This window comes from Oreochromis aureus, linkage group 19 (genome assembly GCF_013358895.1).
Source record: "Oreochromis aureus strain Israel breed Guangdong linkage group 19, ZZ_aureus, whole genome shotgun sequence".
Taxonomy (NCBI): Eukaryota; Metazoa; Chordata; class Actinopteri; order Cichliformes; family Cichlidae; genus Oreochromis; species Oreochromis aureus.
The window spans coordinates 16,600,837-16,627,846 of record NC_052960.1 but is presented as its reverse complement, the minus strand read 5'-3'; the positions used below and the strand labels follow the sequence as shown (position 1 = coordinate 16,627,846).

The 27,010-nt window shown below is 40.5% G+C and overlaps 1 protein-coding gene across 2 annotated transcripts; it reads right to left on the bottom strand.

Annotated features, from left to right (window-relative positions):
* Positions 1–5,573: 5,573 nt before the first annotated feature.
* asap3 (ArfGAP with SH3 domain, ankyrin repeat and PH domain 3) lies at positions 5,574–27,010 on the bottom strand. Of its 2 annotated transcripts, none has more exons than XM_031758235.2 (26): positions 26,592–27,010; positions 22,970–23,042; positions 20,406–20,551; positions 18,942–19,016; positions 18,044–18,093; positions 16,892–17,015; positions 15,844–15,929; positions 15,515–15,590; positions 14,524–14,610; positions 14,166–14,275; positions 13,410–13,479; positions 13,164–13,251; positions 12,758–12,806; positions 11,820–11,986; positions 11,591–11,724; positions 11,332–11,423; positions 11,017–11,197; positions 10,095–10,180; positions 9,872–9,987; positions 9,723–9,790; positions 8,844–8,951; positions 8,433–8,652; positions 8,017–8,308; positions 7,708–7,924; positions 7,392–7,519; positions 5,574–7,085 (listed from the first exon to the last, which is right to left on the bottom strand). In XM_031758235.2, coding segments are annotated over exons 1-26 (2,970 nt in total). In that variant the 5' UTR covers positions 26,718–27,010; the 3' UTR covers positions 5,574–7,084. The 2 variants fall into 2 exon arrangements, with proteins under 2 accessions (XP_031614095.1, XP_031614094.1); XM_031758234.2 differs by having other exon boundaries at positions 7,388–7,519; positions 26,592–27,009.

The window sequence follows — 27,010 nt, the reverse complement described above, 5'->3', positions numbered from 1 at the left end:
TGTCGCGGATATCAAGTGCAGCCCAGCAGGGGGAGCTGTACGTGGCGGAGAACAGCCAACGGCTCAAGAAAGGCCTGAAGTTCAAGAAGCATCGGCCTACCATCGTCTTTTCCTCCATGCTTGGACTTCGCACGTGCCTCCCCTGGTCTATGAAGCTAAAATAGCTAACATTTCATCCATAACTTTAGAAGTGTGCTTTAAATAACTGGGAAGACAGACTTCCGTTCTTTAGCTATCACTCATTGACACGGCTGCTCTCTAGTTTCCACCTTTTCTTTTCTTGTTTCCTGAGGCTGGTCCTCGGGGGGCTTTAGAGTGCCTACAATAATCACAGTTGCTAGTAAAGAGCTTTCCTTTCAGTGTATTACTGAGGAAATTTTTTGATTAGGAAACTAATCAAGCCAGTACCAGTGCAATGTGTACAGGATGTCATTAGTTCTCTATTTTTTCCGCACATAGTTTGCTGCTTGCAGTTTGTTGTGGGGCTGGAGTTGCACAGGAGAGATTCAGATAGAATCTATCTGTGGTGCATGGATGAGTCATATTTCAGGTGATGTGCGAGGAGAGGTTCAGACTGGCCCGTGAGGTACTGAGAGCTTCTGTCTATATGGCTTAAGTTGTTCAGCTATGAGAATTATGTAATATTAACCCATTCACAAAATGGAAAAGAAACAACTCTGGGAATTGATTTAGGAAAAAAAAAGATGAAGAAAGGATGAAAGCATCTGCCTTTTCGGCCTCGTTGTGAGGGCAGTGAAGGGCAGTGAAAGAGCAAGCTAAAGATTGCTGCAGTGTTATGTAAAACCAAGTATGCAGGAACGGGAGATGTAAGAACCAGAAAAATAGAAAAGGAACAATTTTTAGAACTTAGATGGCTTTTACCTACAAAGAAAACGTGCCTTGGCTTCTCTGAGACCACTCGTCCACTACCACAGCATCTGCTTCTGGCAGCATAAACAAGGAAAGACAGCAGGAAAGAAATTCGGGCTGGAAGAGTTCCACCTGTGGCCTCTTTTTATCCAGTCACCTAGCAACCAGTCGTCTCTCTATCCTAAATCCTCTTGCGCAAACATACAGAATGTATCCAGCCGAGAGCTGTAACTACAACACTATGATTTGGCTTTAGAGATCCACTGAAGGATTTAGGAGCTAATAATTCTACTTACTTATTTAAAAATCTACTAGAACTGCCTGCGTAGGAGGAAATACTATTGATAAAAGCTTGTTGCTAACACTGTTTATCTGATGATTTGGGGCTACACCCATGCATGCATCGTTTAGAAAACTAGAGCATCACCATTTGCTGATTGTGTCTTGGTGCTGCATGTGACTGTAAGAGTTGCAGCGGCTCCCCCTGTGATTGCACTCTTAAGTTAGATAAGTAGTTCACATTCAGGGTTTGTTTGTGAGATGTGTATGAACATCCAGAATATACATATATATTTTTTTTTTCTCATTATACTAAGCGATCAACGTGTAATTACATTGTAATACTTAATGCACTGCAAAGCGTTGTCCCATGTGCGGAAGGTGACCTAATTTTTACATATAGATTGCTCTCATTTTTTGCCCCAGTTCTTCATTTCATTCCACCCATTTCTTTTGTCTTTGGATTAAACAATGACAAAGTATCTCTTGTATTCATCTGATCCACCAATCCCTTGCTTCAGCTAGGTCTGAGTGTCCAGAATTCACAGCCAGTACACCAGGGACATCTATTTCTGGCATTTGAAGGTTATAGCAAAGAAGCAAGCACTCAATTTCAGTGCAGCATATGTTGAAAAAAAGCATGTATAGAGCGGTGAGTTCGTGCTGGTTTCCATCTATGTGTGCTACTTTCCAAAAGAATCAAAAAAGGGTTTTCACAATCCCTGATGGTGCTTTGTTTGCTCTCCTATTATAAACGACCTCTCCGAAGAACAAAGGAGCAGGGCTGCTTACAAAACAGGCTCGTCATGTGACGGTGTAATTGCTTTCTGTAGGTTTCTACAAAATCCCGTGAGCTTAGATATTCCTGTTGTAAATGTTTCAGAGATGATGCATCACAGAGTCTGTGACTCTGTAAAGTAAGGCATTTCAAAAGAAACTAGTAAAGTGTTCACTTTCAGAATCATGCAGTCAATGTGAGGAAAAAACACAAACAAAAAAAACCAAGATGCATGTTAAAGTAGATGTGACAACTAAAGCATGAGCTTAAATTTTATAGGGTTGAAAGCAGTGAGAGAAATAGTTGGGGTATTTTCTAACTTTCATTTTAAGGGCTTAAATGGTCTGTTTGTCTAAGTTTCTTTTCAGCACAATATAAAGGGGGTACTCCATAAATTTTACACATAAATTTCAGTTTGCTTGTACATAGAAAACCACTAGGACTGTGAAAACTGATGCAAAATGGAGGGATTATTCAAAAGTCTGATTTAGAAGTCAAAGAGGTCTTTATGTGTCGAGAAAGCTCCTCAACTTTGTTACCTTACAGAATCACTGGAGTACCCCTTCAAGCAAAGGAAACAGCATCTTCAGTGTTACCGCTGAGCAACCGACAGACATGATGACCTTATCATTGAATGTTGACTAACTCTATTTAAGCATTCCACATGGCCAAGGTATTTATCTACTGCTTGCTTGTGCACATATACCAAACGATATTCAGCTCTGCTAGTTGATAGCAAAATGCTTTGCAGAACAAAACGGTCTCATAGGCCTTAAACGTGTATTCATGGTCCTATGTATATAGCTTGAGTTATAACTGATCATCCAGCTGGCCTATACTGTAGATTGCTTTCAATATGCCTTATCCAGTATGTGTGCATTGGCAGTTCCTATACCGATGGTGATGATATATGAACAGGTTAACTCACGGCCATCATAGACCTCATCCTGAAGCATCTTTGTCTGAACAGGAAAAAAACCCACACTAGTCATGCACTGCTGTGGGACTGCACTTTTTGTGTTTTCTATGAATGAAAAAAACAACAACTATGTTTCCCAAAGATCTCTGGGCCCACTTGCAGAATGAATGTAATGTTTATTGCTATAATTTTTTTGCTGTTTGTTATGTTTTTTCTTCCACTATAATAATTACATGTATCTTTTTTGGACCTGTGGTTTGCAAAAAACAAAACAGAAAAATGCTCTTGTGTTCATTCCGTACTGCTGGAATTACTTTTAAGGTGATAAACTTGATACGAGTGATTTTAACTCTTTTTGAAGATGTGGAAACTATTACCACAATTGCATCTCTTTACAGCCCTTTACTGACTCAGACGCTGGCCGACCACAGATCCAAAACTCCTTTTCTGATTGCTATTTATCCTTAGAACGTTTTTAATATTTTGTGTTTGTTATTGTGTGAAGTGGTATAATATATATAGATATATATATATATAAATACATTTATGTTGTAAGCTTTTCATTTTCGGTAAATCAGGTGTCGAATATTCACAGTACAATATTTTTACTGATTGAGAGCTGTATATTCTACTATAGTATGAATGTTAAGTCAGATTTTAGTCAATGTTAAATGCTTTACTGCAGGGTTGTGGCCACTGATTTTCTCTCAGAGTTAAAAATTGAGCTGAAATGGAAGTTAATTATCTCCTGAACCTTGATGTAACTGATGTACTTTTGAAAAACAGGCTTGTGGTTTTTGCTGGAAAGTGAAATACTGAATGTTCTGCCCTGTTTTCTTATTTTGCTTGAATTTGCTACTACTTCTTTTTGCTCTCTTGACACTGTTACAAACTTGAGGCACAGAGCCACATTGTGCAAGGCTAGTATGATTTCATTTTAAGCATTATAGGGTGTTTTTTTGTAAAATAGCCTGAATTATTAGAATAAATGGACTTAATGATTCAAATGCTGCAGAAATAAGCTGCTTTTTTCCCTCCTTCCCCAGAACCTGCTAATATAAAGCGCTCAAATTTCAGATGGAATCTCTAAATTTAATCTGTGTTCTAGTTGCGTGGGAGGTTTAAGAACTATTAGGGTCACCTTGCAGCAGCTTGCAGTAGCTCACAGCAGTGTAGGCCCAGGTCAGCAGAAAACTGCTTTTTTGACGTAACTGCTGCAGGCCAGAAAGGAACAAACTGTGAAAGCATCATCCAGCAAATACATTTAGCATGTCTTACCGGTGAGTGTGCCATTTAGCCATTTGCTTTTCCATTAGAGTCCTTTCTCAGCTCATTATGCAGTTAAGTGGAAGCTTGATAACCCTGTGTTCAGGGAAATTGCATAATTACTCAAATATATCCCACTTCTAAGTGCTCATTATTGCAAACAAGTATGTCTTATATCACTTTAAGCCAGTGATTTTACTGCTTCTCACTTAATAAGAAGCATTAACATGTGTATGGGTTTTACACAGATTTCACTGTCTTGAGTATTAGGAAGTTAGTATAATCTCCACTACATTTTATTAATTTTAAGAGTTTGCAAACTTATATTCAAACCTATTATATTTACAAAAAATTGCTTTGGAATCATAAAGCTTTACTTCACATTTTATAGATGCCTATAATATTTCAGTGTGTGTATTACATTAAATTATATTTGTACATTCTTGTATTCGTGTATATAATGATAAAATAGATAAGCCTATCAGCGAACGGCTGTTTGTTATTTAAAAGGTTTTATGAAAATAATATTTTACAGCTGACATTTATATACTCTGGGTGTACTAGTACAGCCAGACAGGACTGACGGGTATGGGTTTACATATGGGCTGCTCAGCCAGCAGAACAGACTAGTATGTGGTAGAGTGAGTTATTCTCCTGGCTGCTAGTTAAGTGTTATGTAAGTGACAGGTTGGAATTTGGTCATCCTGGCTCTGGGACAGAGGGTTGGGGATAAATAACATCTGGATGGAGAATAAGTGAAGCTGGAATAACACAGAACTGCGGAGAACACCACCAAGAGAGATGGCTGAAGAGATTTAGCTGTAGGAAAGCATTTAAGAATAAAACGGGGGGTAATATCAGAAAAAGAAAGAAAGGTGGAAAAGCAAATGTCAAAATTAAAATTCAATTTATTCTTTTTTTAAAGAGGTTTTAACCTGTTGATTAGAACAAAGTAATTTGCAGGTCTTATATTGGACTCTATTTGAAGATCTTAAATGAGTTCAGGTTTTCAGAATATGGATTATTGGGGATTAGTGTATTCTTAAGTATTATAAGTCACACATTTCGTAATCTGGCAGTGGCGAGCCTAGATTATACTCTGTCGCAGCCACAGGCAGCTGGAGACAAGACAGTAAAGTGCATTTTAATCTCCCTGATTGCTGTCTCGAGTTACCACCCCACCAACTTTACTTTTAATAATGTGCTGAAATAAATGGACTGGTTTGTATATAGCACTCCCCTACTACACTTAAGCACTCAAAGCACTTTATGCAACTCATGTCTTATATCACTCACACACTGATTAACACATCCAGAGCGAATTGGGCTTCAGAATCTCACCCAGTAACAGTTTGGCACAAACACTCAATCAGCCAGGGATCGAACCACCAACCTTCTGATTAGTAGATGACCTCCTTGGTACCAAAACATCTGACCTTATTTAAAAGTATAAAAGACATCAAAGGACTTAAACAAGTTTAATGTGTATGTGCCAAATACACACAAAATTAGCTAATCTGCTAGTTCCTACTACAGATGCAGTAAACTGTTGTCATCTTTAAATAACCTGCTTCTGTCATGATTTATTTGCCAGAAGAAACTGTGACAAGTTTTTAGTTTAATGAGAAAGAATGCTTTATGAATACATTATGCATCTGTGTCCATCCGCTCCCATCCACAGTCATTTAACAACTAACAAAACACCAGAAGACAAAAGATGTCAAATGAGAGGACATCAAATTCGTGACATGAAGTAACATTATCTGTAATGATATCGTCCTTTATGATACATAAAATGTAAAAATTAAAAAATTGTGTTATATACTCTGGATGAGTACACATATATAGACATTTCAGACACGTATGTACAAGAAGTTGTGTGTTAAATTCTGTGAAATGTGTTAAGATTTGAAGATTTACGTCTGGCAGTGAAAGCTCTCCCATTCTCTGCTTTCCTATCCTTTCTTTCCTAAAGGATCCTGAAGACCACTGTGTGTATGAAAAGATGTGTTCACTGAACAAATTACTGCAGTGGGGTGCTATTCTTAACAAGCCCTCTTAAAGTGCCATTTCCTGGTAGTACAGAAGAGTCTTTTTTTTTCTTAACGCCATCGTTACTCCAGGTTCTCCAGAGAATAGTGCCTACAGCCAAAAGAAACTGGATCCTCCGCTCTCCATGCCGCCAGAGAGCTATGCAGAGAGTCAACATGGCTGGGGTAAAGTTTCTGATCTCTCCTTGGGGTGTCCAGACGCCTGCAGGAGGCAGACTGGCTGGCAGGTTCCCAGGCAGGCGGCACTGAGACACTGAGCAGGTTTGAACCTTATATCCAAGTCACAGTTTACTGCGATTCCTAACAGTTTAACAGTTTCCACTAAGAACAAAGGAAAAGGGGGGAAAAAAGCTACATCCCAATTCAGTAGCTGGCTATGTACACACTTACAGCTGTGCCAGCTTTTCTGAAGATTCCTTCAGAGTTTAAAGTGCCTTACAGGGTTTCTGCCCTACAAGTAAATATTGACTCTATGTACAAGTCCTTGATCAGTATAAGCAACTTCAGCATTTGCTATACAAATATATGATTAATGGTCAAATGAACATTAGACATTAAATGCACAACATGTTCCTTTTAATAGCTGTTTAGGGTTTTAGAAAGGGTGGCAAGAAAGCTTTCAGTTCTTGTTATTGCCTTCTAGGGATACTAAATGTTTAAAATCCTAAAGTCGCAATGTTCACATATCCCTTTGCCAAGAAATCGTTGTGTGGGAATGTTGTCAGTTCCAGTTGTATCCAAGAAAAATAATACAGTCCACTCCTGGATAAATTCCAACTTGTGATGATCAACTTCCAAGGATCAAATGGTTGAGTTTTGCCATTTTGAAGAATATTCTGTTCCCTCTTCAGTCTGTTAGTTTGTGTACATAGTTTACAGGAAAGGTCCCACTCCTGGATGGATCCCCCTCTATGTGACCAGTCTGTTAGGAAAAATATATGTCTGTCAATCAAATCCCTCTATGTACTATTTCCAGTCAATTTATTTTAACTTTTTTTAACTTTGGTAATTTATTTTACTGTACTTTATTCTGAGTTTCTAAATATACAAATCCACACAAATGCCAAATCGTAATAACTGTTGGATTGACTCCTGAGTAAACTACTGAAAGAAACAAAGTATGTAGTGGGTGAATGAACAAGGTTAGACTGATGGCTGGGCCTTCATGCAAAAAACTGCTACTGAGTGGAAAATAGGTCGTAATGAATCTGTAGTTACACTTACCCACCAGTGGGGGTCATTAGTGGCTGTGACCACAATAATTTCATCTTTGAAAAAGGCGAGCTGCTCAGAACTGACGGCTCGGCAGTCCACCAAAGCCTTGACGCGCTTCTGATGTGGCCTGCTGTTAGAAACCTGGAAAGGACATATGCTTCTGTAAGCTACGCTTCTCAGTGTGCCACCAGCAAATTCATACACTGACTGTGAAATCTCTTAAGTGTTTTTAACCCAGTGAAAAACTCCTGAAATGGAAGCGTGTGACATGGAGAACTTGAATTAAAAAAGATAAAAATAATACAAAAAGGTTTCTTTGTCGTTTGTACCATAGCATTCCTGCGAGGACGTGGGATACAGGTCAAATCAGGTGAGGACGAAGGGGCGGGGGCTGGAGCAGTAGCTGGGTTAAAGGCTTTACTATTCCCTCCTGGGGTGGAGTACAGATCCTCCTGGCTGCCCACACAGGCCGGAGACAAAACGCTACACTTTCCCTGGCTGCCTCCTCCACCGCTCGTGCGGCGGTATGACGTGGTCTTCTCCGAACTGGAAAATAACCCAGAAATAACAAGATCAAACTATACTAAACTGTGTAGTATTAAAACAACAGGAGCTAGATTCACATTCTTCTTCCTCACCTGACAGGCCCTATGTGATTCTGAGAAAATCCTGATGTGGCACCACTTTGAGATCCAGAACTCAAACCAGGATGACCATCCCATGTCTGCCTATGCGCCCTGAGCAGGCTTGCTTGTCCATTTGGAGACCTAGGGGGTCTCCCACCTTGGCCTTGGTTTTCTGTATTTCCTGAAGGAGGACTGTGTCGTGCCTGCATCTGGGGACTGGATGAGTGATAGGATGGGTTCGAGCAGCGTCGTGGAATTTGGTTTCCTTCATGTGGTGTGACTGAGATCTGTGGGTCTGAGCGGCCTGTGGAGGGCAAAAAAAGAAGAAAAAGAGCAACAATGTATATTAATAAAAACAGCATTGGCTTATATAACTCATTAATTGTTCATTTATTTTTAATCTAGCGAATCTGTATAACGTAGCTTACCTCTTTGGATGGATTTAGCTGGCAGTGGTGGAGGCATTGAAGCTCCAGAGGGGGCGCTATTGACTGGTGGATTTTTATATAGAAATTCTATATTCTCGTAAGCCTGACAAGGTCTGCTACTTGTACTAGCAGCGGAAGAACTGACACTCCAGTGGGCAAATGAAGGTCCGCCACTTCCATTTGATGACAGAGGAGATCGGTTTTTGGGTAATGGGCTCATCTGGAGTTAGGAGATAATAAACAAAACATTAATTTCTAAAGTGCCGCCTCATCTTTCTTCGTTTAATTTTATTCAGAAACTTTCCAAAATGGATAATGTAAAATGAAAGGAAAAAGTCCAAGCTTTTCACAGTCTATTTTGACTTAAAGGTAAGGTCAGTAATGACTGTGGTTAGTGTGTGTGTCATTTACCCTCTCATCTAGGTCATCTTCACTGTCATAGAATTCCTGAGACTGCGTCTCCCACGTGAACTCTACGTGTATCTGAGAGTTAAACTTCCCACTCTGCGCCAGCTCCAACTAAAAAACACAAACACAAAAGAGCACAAACAGAATATTTGACTATCTACATTAGTACACACGACTTTATTTGACCAGTTAACTTTGTTATATCAAACCTAAATTATTTCACTCCTATGCTGACTTGATTGCCGTCTTCTCTTTATTTTGCTTGCTAATGTTTTGTAGTTTTGTTTGTTTGAAAAATACAAAATACAAAAAATACAGCTAGCAGGAAAAAAGGCATGAAGGGGAAGTTTGACTCTTGGGTCAACATTTTTCACCAAAGTGAAACCAAAAGTCCAAAGAGTCAGTCTACATCCGAAGGCGCCTTCCACATAAACAGTCGTGTGTGATTGCAAGCTAAAAGTGGTACAGCCGATTATGCAACGCAAGAATTTTGCAGTTTACTCGTCTAAGTTTTTTTTTTTAATTGTTCCACAAAGGATTCTTTTCAACTACGATTTCTCACAATCAAACAGGATGTTACTCAAGGCAGGTCTGATTCAGCAGGGCAGATGGCCGGTAAGAAAATAAAACCTGTTTATGAATGATACACACTGGGACCCAATGAGGATAGGGTTCCCTAGCTGAGCTCTGCTGCACAGGGAGTTATTTCAAGGTAGTGTTTCCAGCTGTGGAAATTGGGTCATTTTGTTTCTGGAGTTGGATTTCTGGTAGGTATTATAATGTTGCAACTTGATTCCTCAGCTGAACTTACTTCCTGCCAGTGTGTGTTCTGAGTATTATGAATTAAAAACTTTAAAAGCTAAAGGGGAAGTGAGATCTCACCAGCTCGACACACTGTTTATGCTGCAATCTCCTGGCAGTATCCAAGGCCGTCTCTCCTGCCGAGTTCACTACAGGAGAAAGAAAGAATAGCGGCTTTCTACTTGTGACACTATGCAAAAGAGAAATACAATTAACAGAGTAAAATGTACCTGTTTGAAGCGCTGCTTTCGCTTTGAGGAGTAACTTAAGAGATTCAGGCTTATGATACAAGACGCTGTAGTGAAGGGCCGTGTTCCCCTCTGCAGTTCTCTTCTCCAGACAGTTACTGTAGGATGAATGTATAGATTTGATAGATGGCATAAAACTGTACTAAAGCAAAAACCAAACTGCCCATGCAAAGTAAGTAAAACATGCTACACATCAATGTCTGACCTGTTCTGACAAAGGAAATCCACAAGTGCCAGAGAGCTTTTATCCTCCAGACGCACAGCAAGATGGAGCGCTGTCTCCTTGAGTCCCTTAATGAAAGCAAAGATAAACAAAGTCGAATTGGTGACATTTAAAGAGATCTTCCTTTTGTACTACATATTTTTTTTGCATAGCTACTTCAGTCAATCACCTGAAGTGGCCACACATTATATGTTAAAAATCAGTCTTACAAATATGATAACACTAAAGCTTAAGTCAGAGGTTGACCATGCAACAACAGTTTCATGTTGGTGTGTTAAAAACTGCTAAAAGCTTCAGGCCTTATCTGTTTATATGAAGGGCAAACAGGAGGGGCAGAAGAAAGACAGAACAGCCTGCATAATTCAATGAGCCTGGCTTATTTGTTCTCCAGAGACATGAGCTCTGACCTAAGAGCTGAAATAATAAATGAAAGCCAACCAACACAAACAAGCACACACACGCGCACGCGCGCACATGCGATGACTAGGAAGTGCATAACAGGAGGGCAGAATATGATTAAAGACTTGAAGGCGAGGCGTTGGAGAGAGACAACAGAGGAGGGTAAAGACTAAATTAAAGGTTAAAAGAGATGGGAGGGCCTCTCATGACACACCCACCTTAAATATATTTCACATACTGCAACTGTTTACTTGCATTATATGAACACTGTGTCATATAGATATTTTTTTTAAAAACATTAGGTGGATTTCTGTCTTTACTTCTGTCAACTTTTCTAGAGTGAAAACAACAAAGCAACATTTTAAAACCTCTCCCTTTAAACCTGTAAACAAACTGGATGGGCGTGTAATAAGGGTTTATTACAAGCTTTCCCCACCCTAACAGGGCAGTTTTCAGGAGGAAATGAATGTGTGGAAATCCACTTGTGGCTTTAAGTTATCTTTACCTGTCCTTCGGGGAGTGTGAGTGGTTTGGCCAGATCTGCTCTCTCAGCATAGAGCTGCAGAAGCAAAGCGAGGTCACGGCTCCTCACGGCTTCATAAAGCAGGCTAGGATTTGCTTCTTCTCTGCGTAGGACGTACCGACGCTCAGCGTACTTTGCCACAATGTATTCCTTCCTGGCATTCCTGGTTGTTAAGCAAATGCAATTCAATAAAATAAACTAATAAGCTGGGATTGTTGAAGTTATTCTTAATGTCAAAGGCAGTGTGTATTTATAACTCATTTTCATGATCACTTAAATTATAAATCAGAGACTCACATGTCACTTTGTGGCAATGGTTTGACAGAGTCATTTGGAAGGCCTGCCTCCATGATGTCATTGAATCGAGTGTTGCCAATACTGACGGCCAGCTGGAGGGACACACAATAGATCCACAAATATGTGACGTGAAGACATTTCAAAGAATAGCACATTGTTGCATAATGTCTGCAAGTAGGATATGCAGACCAAAAAATGAAAAAAAAAATGTCTGTCAAGTTTCCTGCAGACTGTCTGTTCCCATGTGTCTATTTAGTACCAGAAGTTCGGAGGTGCTCAGTAGGTCCAGAGTGAGGGACTGGATCCTGGAGTAGTGGACCCCTAGCTCTCTGTGGATGCCGGAGCACTCAATACACGTCAGGATGCCCAGATTGGTCGACAGCCATGTTGGATCTGCGATACACAGCTGGTGATTATTCATTATGCTCATAAAACAAATGTAATTACATACTGAATTCTGTAACCATATATAAGAATGACTGGCCAACCTGGAGCTCCACAGTCTGCGCAGGCCTCATTGCCAGGCATGTGTCGAAGCTCAGCAATAATGGCTTTGGAAAGTTCCTGAAGCCCACTGTCCTGGAGGTGAAGCTGATCCCCACCCAGCGCTGTATTCAGGGCCTCCTCCTTACTGTTCTGCAGCACGGACACCCAACTAAAGTGCAGAGAGATATACATTTAGAACATTGTTATTAAATTTCATATATTGTAACAATTAATTTTGAAGTTTAAGCCACAGAGAGTCGGTGACACCATGGGAAATGAGAAGACTCTTTCACTAAAACATCAAAAAATGCTAAACAATTTTTTTTATGCATGTTTTTTGTTGTTGAATTATGACTAATTCAACTTTAATCCACCTAGAGTTATTGTGATTCTCACATCTGTCATTTCTGAAGCTTGGGTACTTTTCCATTTAAACCACTTCTCATTGTACCCCTAAACTTACATAGCTCATCACATCAAAGAAACAGCCTGGAGGCCCACACAGAAGGGAAGGACAGCGGACGAAGAACCCCACTTGCAATCCCATCCAAAACCACATCAGAACACACAAAGTTCCCCTGCTTGCTGCCTGTGGCTACCAAGAAAATTCCCACCCAGAACCGACTAGGTTTCTCTCAGACTCAAACAGTCTTTCTGCATCATTTAGTTTGTCTTACTTTTTGTAAATTGTCGGCTCAGCTTGTTCTTTACTGCATAAGCCATCAAATTATAGCCTTTCTTCTTTCATGAAAACATGTTTAACCCTTTCCTTACAGGAACGAATTATTGTCTCTGACTGGAGTCCTGGCTGTTCATGTGTACATTGCAAAGATTCTTTCTTATACATACCTCCACTGACATAAAAAGGGTATGGCATGCTTTATAATGAGAAAACACACAAAAATACCAGCATGCAGCCTACAGGACTTTCAAAGCTTACATCAAACATTCCTGCTCGTCTTCTGCCTGGAAATGATATGTCCGGTTATCTATGGAGAGGGAAAAAAAAAAAGTTAAATATTATCTTGGAAACTAAATTACACAGTAGAAATTGGAGCAGAGAGGGTTGAAAGATAACCGTGAATATAAAGCTTGCGCAACTAGATATGGCATGAAACAAGCATGAAGCACACAACCACCCCTGTTTTACCGCGCAGCAGTTCATATTAATCACTGAGAATGTCTGCCATTTACGCCAAAATGAAATGTCTCAGATCCTGATTTCAAATGCGAGGACCAAAGAGGCAAGTTTCCAAGTCATCTGTGCTGCAGATGACTCTTTACAGTCTTTAATGATCATATGTTGAGGGGAAAGCTTGAAGGTCAAAAGTTAAAAATAAACCTACGAGTGACAAGGTCAAAGGTCCTCCTGTCCTCGGGGTTCGGTCGCACCTGACAGGTCAGCAGGTTCAGCTTGGCTGGGGGTCGATTGATCTGAAGACAAACACATTTGTATCAGTATGTATCAGAGAATCTGGGCAGAATTCAGTGTCCGATGAACTTTTATCTTAATATTTGCTGTATCCCTCCTGACAGTTTACCTCATGTGGCATTTATTGTCTAAAAGCACAATATCAATCATGAGTCCTCACCGTACTGTGGGAAATAGTCAGGCAGCCGAATTTGACTCCACACTTTCTCTTCTGCCAAACCTTCCTTATCCTTTGAGATGAAACACAAATAAAGAAGAAAAAGTCCAATTATTATTTAAAAAAAACAAACAAAAAAAAAAACAATGAATATATTCTTCATGTATTTGATTATCTCTCTGTATGATGTGTGCAGTGCATTAAGTGAAAGCCATGTTAACAGATACCATTAGATACACTCTGCTGGCCCAGATTATTCCTATTCACAGTACTCCTGTTTTCATCATCTTGATTGAATCAGGTAAAACTGCTAAGCACATGTTCTGTTTTTTGTCAGTGGCCTGAGAAAAGTTTACTCCCCCAAAGCCTTCTATTTGCCCTACTGAACCACATCCCCTCTCTTTATCACACACTAATCTAGGACTGTGTGTGTCTGTCTGTGTGTGTTCGTGCATGCGCATGACGCAAAAGTTGGATCAGCTAGCTAGCCAGTCTGCCAATAAGTTCCACAGGAGGGGCCCCTGCTTGAATGTTCATCTCACAATAATGAAGACCAGCTGGGGCAGACAAAGTTTGCACTAGCCCTTCTCTCTCTGTGCCATACTTACTTAATTTTCACCCAGCTGAGATCATTTCTGTCTTTTACAATGTTAGTGAGCACCATTTACTGCATTCTCCTTATTTTGCATGTACTTGCAATTCCTGCAAAATGCTTGTGTTCCAACTTCATACGTGACACCAGCTAATGCCTTTACACACCCGTCACTCTTCTTAAGCAGGAAACCGGATTTCTCCGTTCCGTACTTCTTGTTTCCCTGCGGTTGGTGAATGCTATACCCATTGCCAGAGTTTTTCCTGTTGAGGTACTCCTGGAATATAAACAGGGATTTAAGGATTTAACTTTAAAGCTTCAAACCAGTTCTCCAGATTATAAAAATTCAAAGCAATACAATAACAACGGTGGCAAAACACTACTGTTGTGATCAGCAGGAAACTTAAAGCCAGTGCACCTGGGCTTTTTATAGCGCTGATATTGGTTTTACACAGACAAATTAAAAGGTCTACAGTAAGTTAACTTACCAGACATAAATAAAGAGTCTAACATAAATAAACATACCTCTTTGCCCTCCACTTGTAGAAGTGATCTAAGAGAATCCCTCAACTGCGTGAGTTGTTTTACCTCTTCATCTTGGTCTAGGCGTACCTACAAAACACACCATGAAAATATTTTTACTAGAAAAAAGAAGAAAAAAAGTTGGAAGAAGAGAATATGTTCACTTGATCACATACATGTTTTTTTTCCATTTGTTCTGGGTGTGGAATGACAACACACAGCTTTGTGTAACGATCTAAATGATCTAGAACAGAGTTCAGTATTTGGGTGTGTAGTCTTCTGAGGTTTTCCATTTTGTATTAAGAAGCAGAATGACCACACTCACAAGCAACACAGGCCAGTTTAACTGGGAAGTTTAAGTATTTTATTTTCCTGGGGAACCATGACACAGATTCTATCTGAATTTCCTTCCTGAGACTGAGGTCTGGCATGTCTGAACGGCTCTGTGTTCTGCCCATGAAGAACCAGAAAAACCTCTAACGTTTCCAATATCACAGTTAACAGTCTGTTTCCAGCAGCTCCAACCAGAAAAACGGAGCACGGCAAATAGTGCGCAGGCAGAAACCCAGTTAAAGCGGTTGGAGAAATAGATGTGTACTAAGGAAAGTATGAAAATGAATGATACATTCATTTCCATCTATTGGAAAACGAGGGCAAGCATTTCTGGGAAGAGACTGCTTTAAACAGTCGCTGCTTGTGGATTCAGTGGGGAGGGGGTTGGCTGTTGTGAAAGACCAACATTGAAAAAGTAGATGCTAAAACATAACACAGGGTTTTACTGTAAAATTCTACATGTGCACAGTTTTTTCCCTCCCAAACATAAATGAATGAAGAAAAGTAGTCTGTTAGAATGATAGCATCAATATGTGGGGTATGTGCATATTTTGACCTCTTAGTCACTCAAATATTCTTTTAAAATAACAGCAACACTGTATAAAATAAAATGCATATAATCCAGGAGGAGTGAAAAACACAGAGCAGCTTTCATGTGTACCGTGTGAATAGATGAAGCAAGCTTCTCGATAAAGGGAGAGAGATTCTCTGCAGCTTTCAGCCCATCCTGAAAGAAACTGAGATCAGAAAAAGAACAAATGCTGAGTCAAGGACTTTACTTTAAACATCTGATTTCACACCAACTAAAACACCCCATACTGAAACTGTAACAACAGTTTCACTCCCACATTAAAAAAAAAGCCTAGGTAGGAATAAAAAGGGTAAATGGTTAACAAGAACCACAACAGGCTTTGCAAAAGACCGACTGCTGTGCAGAATCCCTTAAAACTCAACAAATCTGTGAAAGTAAATGCCAGCAGAGATACTGACCTCAGCTGAGCCTGGAAATATTTGATGAGGCTCTGGAGAAGATCAGGACCCTGACGCACCTTCAGCTCCTGGATCTTCAAAAGGTACTAAAAGAATAAACACAGACAGTTAAAAACACCTCTGAATCCACTCTCCATAGAAAGGACCGATGGGTCTGTAAAAACATGCAGCGAAGCATGACGCTACCGTTTTTCAGTAGCTTAAATTCCACCCTTGAGTGCACACCTTTAATGTGTTTATTGCATGTTTTAACTGTATGTCTCGAGTGTAAAGAGTCTTTATTGATAAACAAAAAACACACAAATTCACATTATGTAATGATGTAATGTAAAAAAAAGAGAGAGAGACTTTGAGTGCAAGCTATGGGGTTTTAGCTCTGTGTGGAATGAATGACTACATTGTACTTTAGTCTTTGCCCCATAAAACCTTCATCTGGATTCATCCATCACCCTCTACCTGAAGCAGCTCAGTGTTGCTCATTCGCGTGACATTTTGTGTGATTTACTGAGTTTACATATATGTAGGTGGAAAGAAAGATTAATAGACAGAGGGTTTGGGGTGAGCTGCAACAAGTGGAAATTTCATCTTCCCCTGCCTCTCCTCTTTGTCTCCACAGCTGGTCTCAGTCAAGATAAGACTACTTTTTTTCCTCAGGCTTTTCTCCAGCTGCATTTGCACCACCAAACTCGGTTAGGACTACACCACAAGTGCATTTTTCACCCATTTCCCCCAATCTGGTGATTGATTATGCATGATGATGCACAATTACCTGCGTTTGAATTTGGTTTGTGTGCTACTCTATAGGACCACCTATTCTGAAATTCAGTTTTGAGACTCAATAACTATGCTCATGTTTAAGCCTAATGAAATATATTTTTCCCTCAAAGGAATTGGAGTGAAGAGACACAAAAAGGAGTGACCACCAGTCCACCATGAATAGAATATGTAACCTACATAAGCAGACCACCCTGGTAAAATAAATGAAGCCCAGCTCAGGTATGCCAACGGAGTCTGGCGTATGGTATTTTGACTGGCACCAATTCCCCACCTCACACATTTGCAGCTGGAAGATCCGTCTCTCTCTCTCCATGTCCTCTGCTCCATCTGATCCCTCTGTCCTGATCAGTCCCAGCTGCCTGTTCTTTTCCCTCCTCTCCTTCTCTAGCTTCACTCTGGAGGGGGGAAGGGAATGGAAGAAAGAATGAAAAGAAGACATAAAGAAGGTTATCCGTCTTTACTTGCACACACGATGTGTGTCACAAAAGCTAAATCTGATCAGCTCTGTCTGTATGAACGTGCAGCTTTTACTCCATCACAAACTCCACCATCATGCTTCCCTTTCTTGTGTAGAGCGAGGAAGTTGGATGAAATGTAATCTCCTTACAGCATTATAAAACACTTTGAACCAGAGCTGGAATGAAATCAAATAACGGCTGTAAAGTGCAAATGCTTCGGCTTGATTTCTTTTTAAAGTAACTGGGAATGACCTTGGGATATGAATCATTATCTTATTAACTTATGCTGCCACACAAATTCCTAAACCCCACATGAGAAAGAAATATAATACATTATTCTTTTGAAGCAAACACATTCGTCACTATCTTCATCTATATTTCTGTCATGCATCAATGTGAGGCCTGTGCAAGTGGCTATGGATTTATGAGCATTTACACTTCGTGAACCATTGTGCCTGCATTATTTTGCAAATTCACTGGAAAAACACTTGCTGGAAATGGGTGTATATATCGTGTTTATCTGCTAACATCAGACAATGGCAACTAAAACTGCATATGAAGATGCAATAGAGCTGGAGTTAACAAATGTGAAACAAAAGTTACTTTTGCTTAAGTTGCTGCAATGCAGAGGACAAGGACACAGAGGGCTATACATGGATTAACCAAGCTATTAAAAAGGCATGAGGCTGCACTCCAAGATTACTGGCTTGCATTGGCATTATGAGCAAGCCAGATACAATTACAGCCTCTGACATACAAACATTTTCATTTCACGGCGCCGTTATCATCGCACAAATCAAAATGCCACATGAGGCTATGGCGTTACTACATCATATCTACAGTGCAGCTTTTAAAAGGTTGTTTACTCTCAGGAAAACAATGAGCCAATGATGAAGAACTCTACTGCAGTCTGACTCTTGCAGCTGAATGTGAAGTAACAGTATGGATAGAGTATGGATAATTACATTTTTACATCGTAATCCTTCCAGCTCTTCTCCATTTGTTTCTTGAGCTCCTGTTTGAGGGGAGAGGAGAGAAAACGATTAATAATATGTCCCCATTGCATTACACACAGTAATAACTGTATTTTACAGCTCTTCCTGGTTATTACTCAAGCGGGTGGAGCGAGACAGGTAACACACTGTGATGCAATTAGTCATGCAATTGTCCTGGCTAGTCTGCTATCTGGATGAACAGGATTTCAGTGGCATTGTGCCTTCTTTCACAGTTATAGTGAAGCAATATTCAGTTGCAGAGTCAGCTGTTTAAAAGACAGGGCAGAGATGGGAGATTGCAGAAGCACTGGCTGGTTATTACTCACTAGTCTGTTAGCATGGCAAATCAAAAGGTTAAATACTTGGCAAGACGGGTAAGTTCTGCGCTGGAACGTAGCAAACTCTTATTATTTAATTTGGATAAATAATCTTATATTACACAATACTTTAGTGGGCTCAACATTTAAGTGACTACAACTTCTGCCAGAGGAAATCTGCCCTAAAATAGAGTTTACACTGCAATAGTTTAATCATTCTTCCAGACAATGATATCACATATACAAACAGAACCTCAGATACAAAGCCCTGCATCTTGACTATATAAAGTCATCGTGAGGCTTTCGGATGGCTCATAGGAAGATTTCTGTGTGGACTGTAACATCTAAACATCTTGTTCTATTTTATAATATTGAGCTATCCTCACATATTTGGCAAAAAATGTGCACTTCTTTTTTTCAAAAATGGAATTACAATCCACATATGTGTTGCTAGATAAACAATAACGATAAAACTTTATCACACGTGAACCAGTTTAGGTAGCAGTAATTAAATGAGCATTTCATTTATTAGTAATAAAATCCAGACTCACTAATCTGCTGTCCCGAAGCTCAGACTTCAGCACATTTTCCAGAGGAAACGCCATGATGTTGTTAAGGTTTTGTACCTGAAGCATGTAAGAGAACAAAAAAAAAAAAAAAATCAGTGAAGAATGGAAAAATATTTCGTAAAATGCCACAGATGACCTTTAGCTGCTGTAGTATAAGCAGAAACAGATGCACTCGCATTGAGTTTTACGCACTCTGACTGTCTGTACGTGCATTTCTGGGAATGAGAAATTGATAACTCACAAGCACGGTGATATTGTTATTCTGAACTAACGAGTCATCAAAAACAAAACACTGCACCACTACAATGCTCGAATCCAAGTGGGAGGATGATGCAATGACTCTAGATGAAGTGTTTGTGCAAAGTAAAGTGAGATTCATTTGAGAGTTGGATGAGGTTTAGATTAACGCCATTGTGGATTTGGGAAGAATGAATCACAAAACAACCAGTATAACCCCAACACGTTGCTTTTTACTGTAATACAACCAGTTCTTCCATCTAAGTACATCACATGAGTATTTTGGCATGCATGGCAACATACATTCATCATGACTCACTGATACACATCCTCGGATCACTATCATCTATATTTCCTTTTTATGGCTTCTGGTGAATTACAACCAAGCTGAACCCTGCTCTTAACATAAATAATGTCCAACCACATCCTTGAGCCGACTGTAGAGCTAACCTTGATATATTGACACAGCAGCCTGAAGAGTGGCAAGTTTGTTTTGGTTGGCAGCCAAACACTGGGGTAACCGATAGATAACACATAGAGTTCTTACACAAGGAAATTCCGGCTTCCAATGTCAACACATGGACAGATGACACGAATCAATGGATTCATGTTTATATGCACACTGAGACAGTGGGGCACGTATGCTAACACTCAAACGAGGCATTAAGGGACATGCTCAGGCAGTTTTTTGCAGTACGACTCCTTAAATCACCCTCCTTTTAGGCTTTTGGGCCCACTTCCTTTTACATCTGTAAGCTGTAGTCTCCCCTGTGAGGCCCTGACACAGGGTGTGTGTGACACAGACACGTGTGTGTGTGTGTGTGTGTGTGTGTGTGTGTGTGTGCGCGCTGACTCACACGTAGAGGTCTGGGATGAATTATCATCACCAAAGAAACTATCAGAGGGAGGGTTCTGGACTGCCTCAAACAAAAGGCCCAAGTATTCAGCTGTTGAAAACCACCTTCGTTCATGCAACATGTAAGTATGCGAGCACACATATGTGCTTATGGGGACCAATAAAGTAAATTTGGTGCATTTCCTTTGAAAATTCTCCGATTATATGAATATTTGGGTATATTAGAGCCATTTCTTCCTCAGTCCTAGTTCTATGCACCTAGTGTAAATGATTTTAACTCTAGTAAAAGCAGCAGAATTTAAGCAAATGTCTCCTTTCCCTTGTATTCCCATCTTTTGTCCTCTTTAACCCACCAGATTTTTGAAGAGGGATGTGACCTCTCTGGTGAACACAGCCAAGTTGAGGAACCCTGTGGAGACTTCATTGTTGTCCTGAGTCAGATGGCTATTTCCCAAGTTCTCCAGCAGCTCAATATATTGCTCCTTGCTGTCCACATGTGCTGAAAAACAACACACAGAGTAAGTATTGATACAGACCGTAACAAGTGACTCAGAGTAATTTACAGGCACAGAAAATCTGACAAAGGCAGACTGACTTGTTGTCTTGGGAATAGCTTAACAAGGCGAGCATGTGGGACAAATTAGCACCGGTTTACACCCAGTGGAGGAGGAGGAGCAGAACACATAGAAATTCATGTTTGTCCATGAGGCTTATAGGTCCCTTTCTCAAAGGCCATGACTTTTGTGAGCTCTCGGTCTGTTGAATATTTATGAACAAGTGCTGATGGAGAAGAATCTGGGCACGACTTTTGTTTACATAGTATAAAACAAGGTTTCATTCTACAGGTTTTTTTAAAAGAGGATGAACAAACACGCGTTATAATGCAAGCTAGGAAATCTTGGATGCAAATCAACAAATATGGGCTCTTTATAACGTGGACCTGACATCTATAGAGGCACCCAGAGCTGACTAAACAGACAGAAGTAGACATGGGGAGGAAGCACAGCAAGTTTCTGCTCCACTTCCACTTCAAGACAAATATAAAATGGTAAACTGACTGCAGATGGGAGACAGGCTAACATTGGCTGAAAAGCAGAAATGGAACATTTTGTCTGACAGAAAAATTGTGAATTAAGGAAGGAATGCAGACACACTGCGGGATGGAGGAGACAAGATCCAGGGGTTTGCATGAAAACTGCAGAGTTTGTGGCTGCATGGCCGTTGAAAAGAAAAATTATTACAATAAACATACGTGCAACTATCAAAGAACAAACAGCTGAGTCGCTGAGTAGCTCAAAGGATGATGTTACAGCTGACCTTTAACTGACAGATACCACCGGGGCAACTCTGCTTTTTCACTGCTCTACCAGAACACACACAGACTCACAGGCCACAGCATCTTGGCATAAACAAGTACTGAGTACTTATGGGAATAGAGAAAGAAATAAAAGAATCTCTTAATTTGCACATACGTGTGACACAGTAACAGAGCATCAAACCAGCACGGGGGAGGAGTGGGAGTCAGGCTTTTTATCATTGTGAGTCACACTGTTGGTCACAACTAACATCAGGACTGTTAAATAGGTTCAATAGCATAATGAGTGAAAGGGAAGGGCCTCCCAGCCTCGGATTACTGGAACTAATCCACATGATTCCACTTAGAGAGACAGTGAAAAACTAGACAAAGCAAACAATAATGAAATATTTCTTTATAGATGCTATAGCACAGTTGAATGCATCTGGTTGCCTGACTCTGTGCAGCTAGCCTGCTGACTCATTTTACTAAAAAGTACAAGCCAATGCCTTAAAATGGGAAGCGAGGCTTGCAAGCAACTTTAGAAAAACAAACTCAGGATATGTTAAGCATTTTCTCTGTTTCTCCAACACGTTTTTGAGGTGAGCATTAATGTGTTATTCATGCCCACATCTGACGGCTCCGCGGCAAGCTACAGTGTCATAAATCTACACAACACACACACAAACTCAGAAAGCACTCACTTGGTGACCTTGTGGATACTGAGGTCAATGAAGAGGGCGCCTTGTAGTTGCCGAAACCACCAAAGCCATTTACTTTAAACACAGAATCCAACGCATACACAACCCATAACAATGGAGCGTGTTGTTTAAATAAACATCATCCCACGTACCTGGGTGCCAGAATAAGGGGCCTCACTCATAAACACAAGTCGGATGACGTCATCCATAGCAGAAATTATGTGAAGGGTCATTCGTAATTATTAAACTCTGGTTCTTTCTCTCATAGTGTGTCACTGCGCTTTTCTTTTTTCCCCTTCGCCCCCAGCTGCTTGTGGTAGATACCTGCCCCTCACTGAGCCTTGCTCTATTGGAGGTTTTCTTCCTGTTAAAGGGGAGTTTTTCCTTCCCACTGTCGCCAGGTGCTCGCTCTTAAGGGATCACATGTTTGTTGGGGTTTTCTTTCTAATATTGTAGGGTTTTTACCTTACAACATAAGGAAATGTTGTGACTGTTGTCGTGGCGCTGCATAAATAAAACTGAATTGAACTGAAGGCTCCCCTATGCACTAAGCAGATCATACAGTCAAAATAGAGGTTGACCTTTGATTGACAGCTGGCTAGCGAGAGATGGATTATTTTACTTTCTGTGTAGATGGAAATCATTATGTGGGGATTTTGTTTTTAAATTACCCTACTTTCTTCCCCTTTCTGTTGCTCCCTTTTGCACTGTAGCACTTTAAATACAAACTTTTGCGCAACTATAGCTTGTGTAAGCTAATTTATTGTGCTTCTGTTGCATTTTCTCCGGTATCACCTTTTTCATGTGCAAAAAAAAGAGAACTAAGGAGACTTTTCTAAGTAATAAGTGCAGGGAGAATTGTTTTCTTTAACTCATAATCTACTGAGTGAATAAGAATTGCATTTGAGACGCTGGCACTTACAGATTCCAGAAGTGTGTATAGCTTTGATTGTTTTCTTCATCCTCTGCAGGGCTATGTGGTCTGTCTCCAGAGACTGCAAAGAAAGAGAAATCAGGAATGAGATAAGGATGTTTGCACTTTCAGTAACTCAACATTTACAGCAAAAAGTATGCTTACTGAATGCTCTGTTACATCAGTTTGTTTGCTACACCAGTTCATCTGCTTGTTTATACACATATCTAAAACCAACAATTACATGGCAGCAACTTAATCCATTTAGGGATGTAGACATCATTAACATGACCTGCTTAAGTTCAAACTGAGCAACAGAATGGGGAAGAAAAGTGATTTAAGTTAATGTGAACTTTGCTTAATTGCTGGTGCCTGGTCTGGCTATTTCAAAACTGTTGATCTACTGGGATTTTCCCACCCATACGATGATCATCAACAACCAACATCCAATGAGCAGCTGTTCTCTGGGTGAAAATGCCTCGTTGATCTCAGAGAACAGACAGACTGCTTCAAGTAGATAGGAAGGCAAATTTAATTCAAATAACCATTCCTTTTAGCCAAGTACGCAGAAGAGCATCTAAGAATGCACAGCATGTTGAAACTTGAAACAGATGGGCTACAACAGCAGAAGACCACACCAGGTGCCACTCCTGTCAGCTAAGAACAGGAAATGAGGCTACAATTTCTCATGGTTTCACCAAAACCGGACAACACAAGATTGGAAAATGATTTCCTGGTCTGATGAGTCTTGATTTTGGCTATGAAATGTGAACGGTAGGGTCTGAACACGCAAGCATGGATCCATCCTGTCTTGTATCAACATGTTTTAGGCAGTGTAATGGTGTGGTAGATATTTTTTTGACATATATTCTCCCCCTTACTACCAACTGAGCATTGTTTAAATGCCAAAGGAGCCTTTGGCATTTAAACAATGCTCAGCAATGCTGACCATGTCCATTCCTTTATCACTACAGTGTATCCATCTTCTGATGCCTGCTTCCAGCAGGATAGCGTGCCACTTCACAATACTGAAATCATATCAAACTGCTTAAAGGGCCTCCACAGTCACCAGATCTTAGTCCAACAGAGCAACTTCGGGGTGTGGTAAAACAGGAGATTCACAATGTGGACATGCAGCCGACAAATCTTTAAAAACAACTATGAAGTTATCATGGTAATATAGACAAAATCTCTGAGGAATGTGTCCAGTAACTTGTAGAATCGATGCCACAATGAATTAAGGCACTTCTGAATGGGATTCAAATAGTAGAAAGGTGTACACAATAAAGTGCCAGCAAGTGTATTGGTACGCTTTTCAGAAATTACACTGAGAAACTGAGTTGGTTAAATTTCTCACGGTGTGTGACAAAGCCAAACAGATGAGTAAGCCTTCACCCAGCATATGATAGTCTGCGTTTCACTGTCGTGTACAGTCCCAAATGATGTCACAATATGGACTGCACCTGTCACTCTCTGCGTTGAAACAACACTTTTTCACTGTGAGACTAAAAAAAAACCCCATCACATAACAAAGACATGACACAGACATTAAAATGCCTTCGTTGTATCTGAACAATAACTCTTCAAAGCCCAAACTATTTGAAGCTACATATTGTTTATGCTCCTCTCGCGGGCCCTTGCTTAAATGAACTACACTTACGACACTCCACCTACACGTCACCAGAAATAGCTTTAATGAACCAGCAATCTAGACTTAACAGACACTCTCCCTCATCGGACGGTGTTGTTTACAAACCACAGGCCTTCTTGGTCGGGTCCACTCCCTAAATGTTAGTTCATTAATTAAAAGGCGGTGCGGGTGTGTTCTGTTATGTGACGCCATAGTCAAGAAGTGGGAAAGTGATTTAGTGGAGACTAGAGATGGGAGTTGCTGGAGTTTCCTCTGGTGAGTTGGTTGGCAGATGGCAATAAACAGTGGAAACAAGCTGAGGCAGGTCAGTGAAACAGGTTGCTTTTGATGAACTAAATGTGATAAATGCGAGAAAGAGCGCGCAAAAACTTTAGAGACAAGCCACCATTCAGCTGAAACAGACCAACAATGCATGTGTACTCATGTTGATATAATGCAGCGTCACTTACAGTTACTTTGCTTCATTATCCATGGCTGTGTATTCCCACTGTACGGGTGTGTGAGTAGACTTTAACATTGGATGACTTGACTGATATATGATCTGTACTCACCACATTAAGTTTGGCATGATGATTACACTTATCACTGAGAAAATTTACACAGCGTTACATTTCAACACATCAACCAATTGATCAAGATTAGATGTCTGGGAATGACATGGCCTAATGTTGCCTATTGCTAAAGAAAGTGAAACTGTTTATTTCTGCTTTTCTTCTTGTGGTTTACTCCTGCCACTAATCAACCTAGTCCTGGATGAGCTGACCGAACATGATAACTATAATCTGAGCATCTATGAAAAGAAATAACTGCCCTTACATCTGGTTGTGTTCACATGTGTAGGATTCCATGACCCTCCCTAAACAGCAATTCCAGCCATGTATTTTCCAGCGTGTCATGCTGATAAATAAGGACATGAGCCCAAGTTAAATGCATCACACAGCTGTTTAAAATACTCTTCTTTATTCTAGAGTCTCCACTTAGTCTCACTTTCAAGCCAGGGAACTCCTAAAGAACACCCTTCATCTCTCTCTGGCTTTGGTGAGGTTTCCTCTTATTAGAGGTGGGCATCAAGATATCCAGACTAGGAGCAGTGATTCAGACTGATGTGACTCTAACCAAAAACACAAATCCATCTGGACCACAGCAGAACCCTGATCCATAAGGTTTAGTCACAAAGAATATAGACAAGGAAGTACTGAGATGCACATTTGGAATATTTGTTTTATGGCCAAGTTCATAGTGGGCTCCCTCTGCTTCCTCGTTTGCCCGAGGAGCTTTGAGAAAAGAGATTTCAAACAAAACACCAATGTGCACACAGAGAAGCCTTAAACAAGTCTTCAAAGTACTAGTTATGAAGAGGGGCATGCAGACACACATGCTTGCAGCTATGGGCACGTGTGCATGCTTACCCTTACAAACACAATCCATCACTCTGTGTGACTCAGGCATGTTTCTGTGTCGTGTGTGCTCTGTTAGTGTCCCAGCACTCTGACTCCCACTGGACCGACGACAAGAACACTGTAACCTCATGTAACCTTCACTCATTTGCTGAATCAGCCACTGGGGTTTATACTGAACAGATCATATACGCACTCTAAGCCTGTCCTCTACAAGTGCAGCACCCATCAAGTTGCACAGTTTAGAAACATAACCTACTCCCATGTCCTAAACTGAGGAATCATGAAATTCCGAAATGAACGCACTGACATTCCCGTTTTCCTCACAGAAAGCCACTGCAATTGACATTTGTAAGTTCTACACCTTTTGGAATTAAATTACCGCCCCGTGAAAGAGAGCTAGTTTACTGCTGAAATCTGTGCTCACTTGCAAACTATGTTACAAAAAAATTTAAAGCTTGAGTTTTAGGACTAAAAAAACAAAAACAAAAACAAAAAACAAGCTACACGTAGGGATAAAACGTCAGGTAAACAACAAAGGTGTATGTCTTCTGCACACACCTCCCGCTTCCACAACTCTCACCTCCTCCACGGCTGAAACTGTGCTCCGACAGTCGCTCATTTTAGACTGAAACGTTGAAGTCCCCGGAGAAGACAAATCCTCGTTTGTCAGGACCACAAAGTCCGAAACGCTTATTCGCTCCGGCATGTTTCGGGCGAAGCGGGTCCGACAGTCAGTGAAGAGAAAAGTGAGGCAAAGTTACACGCGCGCATGTAATTCCCATTTGAAGTGGAAGAAGAAGAAAGGGAAGAGTACGGTCACTCCCTCCTTCCTTTGCGGAAACTGAAAAAATATATAATAAAAAAACACCGTATTACTCTGAGTTTGAGTTCCTTTTAACAAAGTCTTTAAGGTGGAAAGTTGAGTCGAACTAGACTTTTGAAGTCCCGAGAACGTGTGCGCGTGAAGGTGCACCAGCGCGCTACTGTGAGCGCATTCAG

Coding starts and splice junctions, on each gene's coding strand:
- asap3 (XM_031758234.2), bottom strand. CDS start 26,717: ATGCCGGAGCGAATAAGCGTTTCGGACTTTGTGGTCCTGACAAACGAG. Junction 15,591..15,843: donor TATTTCCAGGCTCAGCTGAG/GTCAGTATCTCT, acceptor TTCTGATCTCAG/TTTCTTTCAGGATGGGCTGA. Junction 12,807..13,163: donor GACCTTTGACCTTGTCACTC/GTAGGTTTATTT, acceptor CCCTCTCCATAG/ATAACCGGACATATCATTTC.